The 13,132-nt window shown below is 43.3% G+C and overlaps 1 protein-coding gene across 1 annotated transcript; it reads right to left on the bottom strand.

Moving 5' to 3' along the window:
* Nucleotides 1-1,207: 1,207 nt before the first annotated feature.
* On the bottom strand, nucleotides 1,208-12,570 carry LOC149984832 (uncharacterized). Its single transcript, XM_090187699.1, has 5 exons — nucleotides 11,851-12,570; nucleotides 11,115-11,489; nucleotides 9,245-9,583; nucleotides 2,193-8,318; nucleotides 1,208-2,005 (listed from the first exon to the last, which is right to left on the bottom strand). Exons 1-5 carry the CDS (start codon nucleotides 11,891-11,893, stop codon nucleotides 1,617-1,619), a joined length of 7,272 nt encoding a protein of 2,423 aa, XP_090043825.1. The 5' UTR covers nucleotides 11,894-12,570; the 3' UTR covers nucleotides 1,208-1,616.
* Nucleotides 12,571-13,132: the final 562 nt, after the last annotated feature.

Genomic DNA, 13,132 nt, shown 5'->3' with positions numbered 1-13,132 from the left:
AGGGTTCACCAGGCTGGGGAGACATACTGGAGGCTTGGTTCTTGGCGGAGGCACCGGATACAGTGGGCCGTGGAGACGCACAGGAGGTCTCGAGCGTAGAGCCTTCACAACCCGTCCTGGCTGGATGGTTATCTTCGCCCTGAAAATGCGGGGCTCTGGCACAGGACGCACTGGGCTGTGCAGACGCACCGGAGACACAGTGTGCAGAGCCGGCGCAGGATATCCTGGGCCGAAGAGACGCACTGGAGACCAGGCCCGCTGAGCGGGCACCATCCTTCCTGGCTGGATGCTCACCCTAGCCCGGCAGATGCGGGGAGCTAGGATGTAGCGCACCGGGCTGTGAACGCGCACTGGAGACACAGTGCGCTCCATCGCATAACATGGTGCCTGACCAGTACCACGCTTCTCCCCACGGTAAGCACGGGGAGTTGGCTCAGGTCTATAACCCGACTCTGCCAATCTCCCCGTGTGCCCCCGTGTGCCTCTCGTGCCTGCTACGTTGTCGTTCCTCCCTTGCTACTTCCGCCTGTTGCCATGGCAGGGTCTTGTCCCCTGCCATAACCTGCTCCCATGTCCAAGATGTCATCCACTCTCTCTTCTTCCGGCCCAGGATCCATGCTCCTCCTGGCCACGCTGCTTGGTCCCTTGGTGGTGGGAAGTTCTGTCACGGCCGTCGTCGGAATGAGACCAAGGTGCAGCGTGGTGAGCGTACATTTTATTTTATTTGTTAAAATGTCGCCAAAAAAAAAAGAAATAACAAAAACGACCGTGAAGCTTACAAGGGCTATAGTGCCCCTAACAAGATAACTCCCCACAATGATCAAAGGGAAAAAGGCTGCCTAAGTATGATTCCCAATCAGAGACAACGACAGACAACTGTCCCTGATTGAGAACCATACCCGGCCAAAACATAGAAATACAAAAACATAGAAAACAGAACATAGAATGCCCACCCATATCACACCCTGACCAAACCAAATAGAGACAAAAAAAAAGGCTCTCTAAGGTCAGGGCGTGACAAATATACAGTCTACTGATGTGTCAATGTAGCAGTTGTTTTTAATATACAATCTACTGCTGTGTCAATGTAGCATTTGTGGCAGACAGTGCAGCAGCAAGCATGTAATGCAAACTCTTATTCATAAAATGGAGTGCCAAACAAGAACTCAACAATAACACACTAAAACATACAGAACCATACCCATACAGCTGTCTATCGTTGTTTTATTGCTTCTTTAATCAGAACAACAGTTTTCAGCTGAGCTAACATAATTGCAAAAGATTTTTCTAATGATCAATTAGCCTTTTAAAATGAGAAACTTGGTTTAGCTAACACAACGTGCCATTGGAACACAGGAGTGATGGTTGCTGATAATGGGCCTCTGTACGCCTATGTAGATATTACATAAAAAATCTGCCATTTCCAGCTACAATAGTCATTTACAACATTAACAATATCTACACTATGTTTCTGATCAACTTGATGTTATTTTATGGACAAAAATGTGCTTTTCTTTCAAAAACAAGGACATTTCTAAGTGACCCCAAACTTTTGAACGGTAGTGTACATTTTTCACGTTGCACAAGAAACATACATAATACAAAAGTTGTCCGAATCAGGGATGTATCAACCCCTCACCACTGTCCCCAGAACATTTGTAGCAGATGAAGTTGAGCCTCTGGTTCTCCTCCAGACTAACCCATTGCTGCCTCCCGGTGGTCTCTACAGCCCCTGCAATCCCACAGTCCTGCTGGCTGTCTGAGCCGTGCCCGGGGGCCCAGTTCTGGTAGCAGCCTGCATCAGACCTGATCCAGAACCAGAAGTGGAATGAACAGGTGAAGCGCAGGCCCACCCAGACGTGGGATGAGGTGGCGTCGGCAGCCCTCTCTGTCACCCAGTACTGAAGCAGCTCTGTAGTGATCGAGACCAGGTCAACGTGGTGCTCTCTACAGTAGCTCAGGGCCTCGTTCCACGTCATGTTCTCATGGATCAATATCAGGTTGTCTGAGAGAAATAAAGATATTAAAGATAGATAACATGGAGCCCATTCAACAAAATGTAGATTTGCATGCATTTATACCTCTGCTCTGTAATATAACATCTTTGAAATAACATAAATCCACAGCCAAACAAAAAATAGACTATTAGGCTTTCAACATGTCAATAATTGTGATATAATGATGAAAGTTACCTGGACTTAAACCTTGACTGTTTTCATTTGGCATAACAGTGGAGAGACTGACAGGCTCTGTAGTACTGTATGGGGCAGTCTCAGCCACTGTGGTTATATGTAAGGCAGAAGTATGTTCAGTAGTCACTTGTGTAATGCTGTGTTGCATTTCTGTGTCTGCAGTCTCAGTTGTTGATTGATGTTTTACATTCTCAGTAGTAAGGTGTTTAGTAGTCGCCTCTTCAGTTGAAACATGCACAGTGGTATTGAATGTACTTGGTAAAGACGTGGAGGAAATGTTTTGGACATTAGCATTAGAAGCTCTTGTAGGTGAGAAATCAGTAGTCACTTTCTCTGTAGTTGAGTGTTCAGTAGTTAACATTTCAGTTGAAGCATGTACTGTGGTAGTTGGTACAGACGATGAGATAATGCTTTGAAAAGGTACAGTAGGTGCACTTTCTGTATTTAGGTGTTCAGTAGTTAACTGTTCAGTTGAAACTTGGTCTGTTCTATTGAATGTAGTTGGTATAGACGTTGGGGGACTGTTTTGAACAGGAACAGTAGTCAGTGGGTCAGAGGTTAGGTGTTCAGTAGAAACATGCACTGTGGTATTGAACATAGTTGGTACTGGTGTTGAGGGAGTGTTTCCAACAGGTACAGTTGTTTCAGGTAAGTAAGCAGTAGTGGCTTGGTTAGCGGTTGAGCGTTCAGGAGTTGCCTCTTCAGTGGACACATGCACTGTGGTATTGGATGTAGTTGGTACAGGCATTGAGGTCGTGTTTTTAACAGGTACAGTAGTCAGTGGGTCAGAGGTTAGGTGTTCAGTAGAAATATGCACTGTGGTATTGAATGTAGTTTGTACTGGTGTTGAGGGGGTGTTTTGAACAGGTACAGTAGTCAGTGGGTCAGAGGTTAGGTGTTCAGTAGTTAACTGTTCAGTTGAAGCATGTTCTGTGGAAATTAATGTAGTTGGTACTGGTGTTGAGGTCGTGTTTTGAACAGGTACAGTAGTCAGTGGGTCAGAGGTTAGGTGTTCAGTAGTTAACTGTTCAGTTGAAGCATGTTCTGTTGTGTTGAATGTGGTTGGTACTGGTGTTGAGGGACTGTTTTGGACGTTTGAAGCAGAAGCACTTGTAAGTAAGTAACCAGTAGTTGCTTCCTCTCTAGGTGAGTATCCAGTAGTTAACATTTCAGTTGAAGCATGTTCTGTGGTAGTTGGTGCAGACGATGAGATAATGCTTTGAACAGGTATAGTAGTCAGTGGGTCAGAGGTTAGGTGTTCAGTAGTTAACTGTTCAGTTGAAACATGTTCTGTGGTATTGAATGGGGTTGGTACTGGTGTTGAGGGACTGTTTTGGACGTTTGAAGCAGAAGCACTTGTAGGTAAGTAACCAGTAGTTGCTTCCTCTCTAGGTGAGTATCCAGTAGTTAACATTTCAGTTGAAGCATGTTCTGTGGTAGTTGGTGCAGACGATGAGATAATGCTTTGAACAGGTACAGTAGTCAGTGGGTCAGAGGTTAGGTGTTCAGTTGAAGCATGTTCTGTGGTATTGAATGTGGTTGGTACTGGTGTTGAGGGGTTGTTTTGAACAGGTACAGCAGTCAGTGGGTCAGAGGTTACGTGTTCAGTAGTTAACATTTCAGTTGAAGCATGTTCTGTGGTAGTTGGTGCAGACGATGAGATAATGCTTTGAACAGGTACAGTAGTCAGTGGGTCAGAGGTTAGGTGTTCAGTAGTCAACTGTTCAGTTGAAACATGTTCTGTGGTATTGAATGTGGTTGGTACTGGTGTTGAGGGGTTGTTTTGAACAGGTACAGTAGTCAGTGGGTCAGAGGTTAGGTGTTCAGTAGTTAACTGTTCAGTTGAAGCATGTTCTGTTGTGTTGAATGTGGTTGGTACTGGTGTTGAGGGACTGTTTTGGACGTTTGAAGCAGAAGCACTTATAGGTAAGTAACCAGTAGTTGCTTCCTCTCTAGTTGAGTATCCAGTAGTTAACATTTCAGTTGAAGCATGTTCTGTGGTAGTTGGTGCAGAGGATGAGATAATGCTTTGAACAGGTACAGTAGTTTGATGTTGTGTAGTTACGTGTTCAGCAATTAACTGTTCAATTGAAACATCCTCTGTGGTAGTGAATGTAGTTGGTACAGGTGTAGAAGGAGTGTTTTGAACAGGTTCAGTAATTGCTTGATCAGAGGTTAGGTGTTCAGTAAAAACATGCACTGTGGTATTGAACGTAGTTGGTACTGGTGTTGAGGGAGTGTTTCCAACAGGTACAGTTGTTGCAGGTAAGTAAGCAGTAGTGGCTTGGTTAGCGGTTGAGCGTTCAGGAGTTGCCTCTTCAGTGGAAACATGCACTGTGGTATTGGATGTAGTTGGTACAGGTGTTGAGGTCGTGTTTTGAACAGGTACAGTAGTCAGTGGGTCAGAGGTTAGCAGTCTGGTAGACAGTTGTCCAGTAGAAACACGCACTGTGGTATTGGATGTAGTTGGTTTTTTAACAGGTACAGTAGTCAGTGGGTCAGAGGTTAGGAGTTCAGTAGTTAACTGTTCTGGTGAAGTATGTTCTGTGGTGTTGAATGTAGTTGGTACAGGTGTTGAGGGGGTGTTTTGAACAGGTACAGTAGTCAGTGGGTCAGAGGTTAGGTGTTCAGTAGTTAACTGTTCTGGTGAAGTATGTTCTGTGGTGTTGAATGTAGTTGGTACAGGTGTTGAGGGGGTGTTTTGAACAGGTACAGTAGTCAGTGGGTCAGAGGTTAGGAGTTCAGTAGTTAACTGTTCAGTTGAAGCATGTTCTGTTGTGTTGAATGTGGTTGGTACAGGTGTTGAGGTCGTGTTTTGAACAGGTACAGTAGTCAGTGGGTCAGAGGTTAGCAGTCTGGTAGACAGTTGTCCAGTAGAAACACGCACTGTGGTATTGGATGTAGTTGGTTTTTTAACAGGTACAGTAGTCAGTGGGTCAGAGGTTAGGAGTTCAGTAGTTAACTGTTCAGTTGAAGCATGTTCTGTTGTGTTGAATGTGGTTGGTACAGGTGTTGAGGGGGTGTTTTGAACAGGTACAGTAGTCAGTGGGTCAGAGGTTAGGTGTTCAGTAGTTAACTGTTCTGGTGAAGTATGTTCTGTGGTGTTGAATGTAGTTGGTACAGGTGTTGAGGGGGTGTTTTGAACAGGTACAGTAGTCAGTGGGTCAGAGGTTAGGTGTTCAGTAGTTAACTGTTCTGGTGAAGTATGTTCTGTGGTGTTGAATGTAGTTTGTACAGACGATGAGGGAGTATTTTGGACAGGTGCAGTCGAGGTACTTGTAGGTATGTAACTAGTAGTCACTTGGTCTGTGGTAGTGAATATTACTGGTACAGATGTAGGAGTGTTTTGAACAGGTTCAGTAATTGCTTGATCAGAGCTTGTGTGTTCAGTAGAAACATGCACTGTGGTATTGAAAGTAGCGCTTGTAGGTATGTAACCAGTAGTTGCTTGCTCTCTAGTTAATGTAGTTGGTACAGGCATTGAGATATTGCTTTGAACAGGTACAGTAGTTGCTGGGTCAGAGGTTAGGTGTTCATTAGCTAACTGTTCAGTTGAAACATGTTCTGTGGAAATCAATGAAGCTGGTACAGGCATTGAGATATTGCTTTGAACAGGTACAGTAGTTGCTGGGTCAGAGGTTAGGTGTTCATTAGCTAACTGTTCAGTTGAAACATGTTCTGTGGAAATCAATGAAGCTGGTACAGGCATTGAGATATTGCTTTGAACAGGTACAGTAGTTGCTGGGTCAGAGGTTAGGTGTTCATTAGCTAACTGTTCAGTTGAAACATGTTCTGTGGAAATCAATGAAGCTGGTACAGGCATAGAGATATTGCTTTGAACAGGTACAATAGTTGCTTGGTCAGACGTTAGGAGTTCAGTAGTCAACTGTTTAGTAACATTTACTGTGATATTGAATGTAGTTGGTTTTTGAACAGGTACAGTAGTCAGTGGGTCAGAGGTTAGGTGTTCAGTTGAAGCATGTTCTGTGGTGTTGAATGCAGTTTGTACTGGTGTTGAGGGGGTGTTTTGAACAGGTACAGTAGTCAGTGGGTCAGAGGTTAGGTGTTCAGTAGTTAACTGTTCAGTTGAAACATGTTCTGTGGTATTGAATGGGGTTGGTACTGGTGTTGAGGGACTGTTTTGGACGTTTGAAGCAGAAACACTTGTAGGTAAGTAACCAGTAGTTGCTTCCTCTCTAGTTGAGTATCCAGTAGTTAACATTTCAGTTGAAGCATGTTCTGTGGTAGTTGGTGCAGACGATGAGATAATGCTTTGAACAGGTACAGTAGTCAGTGGGTCAGAGGTTACGTGTTCAGTAGTTAACATTTCAGTTGAAGCGTGTTCTGTGGTAGTTGGTGCAGACGATGAGATAATGCTTTGAACAGGTACAGTAGTCAGTGGGTCAGAGGTTAGGTGTTCAGTAGAAACATGCACTGTGGTATTGAACATAGTTGGTACTGGTGTTGAGGGAGTGTTTCCAACAGGTACAGTTGTTTCAGGTAAGTAAGCAGTAGTGGCTTGGTTAGCGGTTGAGCGTTCAGGAGTTGCCTCTTCAGTGGAAACATGCACTGTGGTATTGGATGTAGTTGGTACAGGTGTTGAGGTCGTGTTTTTAACAGGTACAGTAGTCAGTGGGTCAGAGGTTAGGTGTTCAGTAGTTAACTGTTCTGGTGAAGTATGTTCTGTGGTGTTGAATGTAGTTGGTACAGGTGTTGAGGGGGTGTTTTGAACAGGTACAGTAGTCAGTGGGTCAGAGGTTAGGTGTTCAGTAGTTAACTGTTCAGTTGAAGCATGTTCTGTGGTGTTGAATGTAGTTGGTACAGGTGTTGAGGGGGTGTTTTGAACAGGTACAGTAGTCAGTGGGTCAGAGGTTAGGTGTTCAGTAGTTAACTGTTCTGGTGAAGCATGTTCTGTGGTATAGAATGTAGTTGGTACAGGTGTTGAGGGGGTGTTTTGAACAGGTACAGTAGTCAGTGGGTCAGAGGTTAGGTGTTCAGTAGTTAACTGTTCTGGTGAAGTATGTTCTGTGGTATTGAATGTAGTTTGTACAGACGATGAGGGAGTATTTTGGACAGGTGCAGTCGAGGTACTTGTAGGTATGTAACTAGTAGTCACTTGGTCTGTGGTAGTGAATATTACTGGTACAGATGTAGGAGTGTTTTGAACAGGTTCAGTAATTGCTTGATCAGAGCTTGTGTGTTCAGTAGAAACATGCATTGTGGTATTGAAAGTAGCGCTTGTAGGTATGTAACCAGTAGTTGCTTGCTCTCTAGTTAATGTAGTTGGTACAGGCATTGAGGTATTGCTTTGAACAGGTACAGTAGTTGCTGGGTCAGAGGTTAGGTGTTCATTAGCTAACTGTTCAGATGAAACATGTTCTGTGGAAATCAATGAAGCTGGTACAGATATAGAGATATTGCTTTGAACAGGTACAATAGTTGCTTGGTCAGACGTTAGGAGTTCAGTAGTCAACTGTTTAGTAACATTTACTGTGATATTGAATGTAGTTGGTTTTTGAACAGGTACAGTAGTCAGTGGGTCAGAGGTTAGGAGTTCAGTAGTTAACTGTTTAGTAACATTTACTGTGGTATTGAATGTAGTTGGTTTTTGAACAGCTACAGTAGTCAGTGGGTCAGAGGTTAGGTGTTCAGTTGAAGCATGTTCTGTGGTGTTGAATGTAGTTTGTACTGGTGTTGAGGGGTTGTTTTGAACAGGTACAGTAGTCAGTGGGTCAGAGGTTAGGTGTTCACTAGTCAACTGTTTAGTAACATTTACTGTGGTATTGAATGTAGTTGGGTTTTTAACAGTAGTTCCATGTTTGGTAGTTAGGTATTTTGTAGTTAACTGTTCAATTGAACCTTGGTCTGTGGTAGTGAATGTGGTTGGTACTGGTGTAGATGGAGTGTTTTGAACAGGTAAGCCTACAGTAGTTGCTTGGTCAGAGGTTGGTAAAAGATCTAAAATAATATGTTGGATCTGCACAAAATGGGTAGTTGTTAGCTTAGGTGTTACTTCATCTGTAGTTGACTGTTCAGCAGTGGCAAGCACAGTAGCTGCGGGAGGAGTTGTTTGTGGCCCAGTATGTGTGGTTGTAGGTGGCATCTGGGTAGTTGGTCGCTTCATTTCTGTAAGGAATATTTACAAATACATTAGAAACAAGGGTCAAATGTATTTAATTCATAACAAACACATTAAATCATGTTTACATACTGCTTTACTCATCTCATATGTATATACTGTATTCTATTCTACTGTATTTTAGTCAGTAGTTAACTGTTCAGTTGAAGCATGTTCTGTGGTGTTGAATGTAGTTTGTACTGGTGTTGAGGGGTTGTTTTGAACAGGTACAGTAGTCAGTGGGTCAGAGGTTAGGTGTTCAGTAGTTAACTGTTCAGTTGAAGTATATTCTGTGGTATTGAATGTGGTTGGTACTGGTGTTGAGGGACTGTTTTGGACGTTTGAAGCAGAAGCACTTGTAGGTAAGTAACCAGTAGTTGCTTCCTCTCTAGTTGAGTATCCAGTAGTTAACATTTCAGTTGAAGCATGTTCTGTGGTATTGGATGTAGTTGGTACAGGCGTTGAGGTCGTGTTTTGAACAGGTACAGTAGTCAGTGGGTCAGAGGTTAGGTGTTCAGTAGTTAACTGTTCAGTTGAAACATGTTCTGTGGTATTGAATGTGGTTGGTACTGGTGTTGAGGGACTGTTTTGGACGTTTGAAGCAGAAGCACTTGTAGGTAAGTAACCAGTAGTTGCTTCCTCTCTAGTTGAGTAACCTATGCCACTCTGACATTATTCATCCTAATATTTCTATATTCTTTAAATCCTTTCTTTTACTTTTAGGTTTGTGTGTATTGTTATGAAATGTTAGATATTAGTGCACTGTTGGAGCTAGAAACCCAAGCATTTCCTGCAATAACATCTTAATTAATGTGACCAATACAATTTGATTTGATTTTGTATCTTAATTGTTTTCTCTGTTTCTATTTGTTTTCTTAAAAGTTGCTACCGGTCAAAATTTGAATCCCATCTAACAAAAATGTACCAAACTCACCACCATGGCAGACAAACCCCCAACTGATGTTGCACCACTGGTCATTCCACTTGTTATCGTTGAGTATAACAGAAGTACAGTTCTGGTCCCCTCTGAAGTTGTCAGGCTGATTGGTCTTCCAGAAGCGGTATGAGGAGTTGCTCCCATCTGACCACTTCCATGGGTCTTTGAAGAGACCAATCCACATGCTCTGGGACAGTGACATGTTCTGGACGTGATGGTTTTCCTCTCTGGACCGTATGCTGGCCAGGTCTGTGTACGTACCCCGGCAGTGGTCTTGAGCCTCTCTCCAAGTCTTGCTGTCATCAATGAAGATGTGACTGTTACTAGCGTTTTTCCCTGTCAGAGGATAGAAAATACAGAACATTTGCATGGAGCATTGGAGATATAGGGGGGTGCAGGGTGGAGCATTGGAGATATAGCAGGGTGCAGGGTTGAACATTGGAGATATAGTGGGGTGCAGGGTTAAGCATTGGAGATATAGGGGGGTGCAGGGTGGAGCATTGGAGATATAGGGGGGTGCAGGGTGGAGCATTGGAGATATAGGGGGGTGCAGGGTTAAGCATTGGAGATATAGGGGGGTGCAGGGTTGAGCATTGGAGATATAGTGGGGTGCAGGGTTAAGCATTGGAGATATAGGGGGGTGCAGGGTTGAACATTGGAGATATAGCGGAGTGCAGGGTTAAGCATTGGAGATATAGCAGGTTGCAGGGTTGAGCATTGGAGATATAGTGGGGTGCAGGGTTGAGCATTGGAGATATAGGGGGGTGCAGGGTTAAGCATTGGAGATATAGGGGGGTGCAGGGTTGAGCATTGGAGATATAGCAGGGTGCAGGGTTGAGCATTGGAGATATAGCAGGGTGCAGGGTTGAGCATTGGAGATATAGCGGGGTGCAGGGTTGAGCATTGGAGATATAGTGGGGTGCAGGGTTGAGCATTGGAGATATAGCGGGGTGCAGGGTTGAGCATTGGAGATATAGCGGGGTGCAGGGTTGAGCATTGGAGATATAGGGGGGTGCAGGGTTGAGCATTGGAGATATAGTGGGGTGCAGGGTTGAGCATTGGAGATATAGGGGGGTGCAGGGTTGAGCATTGGAGATATAGGGGGGTGCAGGGTTGAGCATTGGAGATATAGCAGGGTGCAGGGTTGAGCATTGGAGATATAGCAGGGTGCAGGGTTGAGCATTGGAGATATAGCAGGGTGCAGGGTTGAGCATTGGAGATATAGCGGGGTGCAGGGTTGAGCATTGGAGATATAGCAGGGTGCAGGGTTGAGCATTGGAGATATAGCAGGGTGCAGGGTTGAGCATTGGAGATATACCGGGGTGCAGGGTTGAGCATTGGAGATATAGCAGGGTGCAGGGTTGAGCATTGGAGATATAGCGGGGTGCAGGGTTGAGCATTGCCCACACAATTTTTTTACATTTGATTTTATTTCACCTTTATTTAACCAGGTAGGCAGGTTGAGAACAAGTTCTCATTTACAATTGCGACCTGGCCAAGATAAAGCAAAGCAGTTTGACACATACAACAACACAGAGTTACACATGGAGTAAAACAAACATGCCGTCAATAATACAGTAGAACAATAAGTCTATATACAATGAGCAAGTGAGGTGAGATAAGGGAGGTAAAGGCAAAAAAAGGCCATGGTGGCGAAGTAAATACAATATAGCAAGTAAAGAAATCATTATGCTCACGCAATCACCCAACTGTCATGTTTAACAGTTGAAATAGCAGTAAGCCAGCTTTAAAACAGGCAAAAAATGTCTGACTGCCCATCCAGACATATCATCCTGGAATCGGCCCTGGTTTGAATCTGATATGGGGTTGAAATTGCTATAAATAGAATAGATGTAGGATTACTCACCATCAAAGCAAACAAAACCTCTTTTGATTTGGCAGTTATCCTCAAACCACTGTCCGTTTGGATCCATTGCAGCACAGCTGTCTTGAGTATTGTTTTGCTTCGGCTCTGCTGCCCTCCAGTTGAAAAACTCAATCATTCTCTGATCTGGTAATGACCAGTGCCACTCAAATTCATCTCCAAACTCCAGTCCTATCCAGACACTGGCTGTACCATTCGGTACCAATTGTACAAGTCTATCCAGATCCCCTGAATTGTAGATGGTTGCCAAGTCAGTGTAAATGTCTCTACAGTAAGTCTGGGCTTGGCAATAATTCATTTGAAGGCTAATATAGTGATACTGAGGAGGGGAGATACTCAGAGTCAGGTAACACAGTCCTGTAAAATACAAGCAAAAACAATTAGAGAGCAAGTTAATCATATCTCCTTGCTGCATGCATAGGTTTCACACACACATCCTATTAATATCACAGAATATCAACGTATAATACACATCACGTTGCTTTTCATGAACAGAGAGAACTATGAAAGGATCCTGAAAAATGGCCTGCCGTTTGAAAGTTACCCATGTGTTGATTGGGTAACAGATGATCAGTCTTTTATGTATGAGGTACTCCCAACACTTATACCTCTTTCTGAAGGATTTATATTTTAATGCCTTGTTCAATGATGCCTAAATTATCACAATGACTCCAACAAATAACTTTGATGTTATTGAAAGCACTGAAGAATTACATACCTGAGACGGACAGGAGACGGAACAGTGCAGTGCTCCTCATCATGACTGTAGCTTTTCACTAGTCTTCAGAATGGGTGGTCGAACTGAAATCGTTGGAACTGTCCATTACTAACGTTCAGATCTAACCAAAACATACAAACTGTGACACCCTGTGTTCTAGTCGAGTACAAAATCATCTGAAATGGAGGCAACTGACACTCGTTGTAACTTAGTTGACTGACTTATTAAGACTCCCTAGTAGTAGGTGTTTAAGAATGTGACCGTTCTTGTTTATAAAGATAACACATGTTTTAGGTTCACCCTTGTCGCAATGTTCCCTGACAAGGTAGTGCATCAGGTTTAGATCTGTCACTCTTATACATAGAGCCCACATGATGAGGCTGTGACAGGTGGTAAGAAAAACATGTCAGTCAAGAACACGGAAGTGTGTCACCAAAAACCTCATGATAACTGACAAAATGTACATAATCACAGTGTGAAACTGTTGAGATACACTGATAATGGAAAAGTCATTGCTAGGCCTATTCGCCTACAGATAAAAAGCAATTGTCCCAGAACGGTCCATTTTGTATTGAAAAATAGAATGCTAGTTGACAGTCCAAGTCATTAGTAAGGTGTTAGGAATGAGGTTGAACAATTCAGATTACTCTGTATGAAGATACCTTCCCAAACAGGTGACAATATACTGTAGTTACTGTCTTTTGCTGGTCTGACAAATGAGTGTGAAACAAAATGATTAATGAAGTTAGCGACAGAATTGTTCACTCAAGGGCATGACGTATTGTCACGCCCTTGACTGAACAGACCTATTGTTCCCCTTTAAAGAACAAGGAAGTTTAACTCTGCTTAATGCAAAAGACTAGGAGCCCACACTGTATAGCACCAGTCAAAAGTTTGGACAACTCATTCAAGGGTTTTTCTTTATTTTTTTTTTACAATTTTCTACATTGTAGAATAATAGTGAAGACATCAAAACTATTAAATAACACATATGGAATCACGTAGTAACCAAAAAAGTGTTAAACATCAAAATATATGTTATATTTGAGATTCTTCAAAGTAGCCACAGTTTGCCTTGATGAAAGCTTTGCACACTCTTGGCATTCTCTCAACTAGCTTCACCTGGAATGCTTTTCCAACAGTCTGGAAGGAGTTCCCACATATACTGAGCACTTGTTGGCTGCTTTTCCTTCACTCTGCGGTTCAACTCATCCCAAACCATCTCAACCTTCTTGGTCAAATATCCCTTGCACAGCCTGGAGGTGAGTTGGGTCATTGTCCT

This window comes from Oncorhynchus mykiss, chromosome 2, assembly GCF_057628025.1.
Source record: "Oncorhynchus mykiss isolate SJ-2025 chromosome 2, ASM5762802v1, whole genome shotgun sequence".
Classification (NCBI taxonomy): domain Eukaryota; kingdom Metazoa; phylum Chordata; class Actinopteri; order Salmoniformes; family Salmonidae; genus Oncorhynchus; species Oncorhynchus mykiss.
The sequence above is the reverse complement of the archived record's forward strand: the minus strand, read 5'-3'. Positions and strand labels throughout refer to the sequence as shown.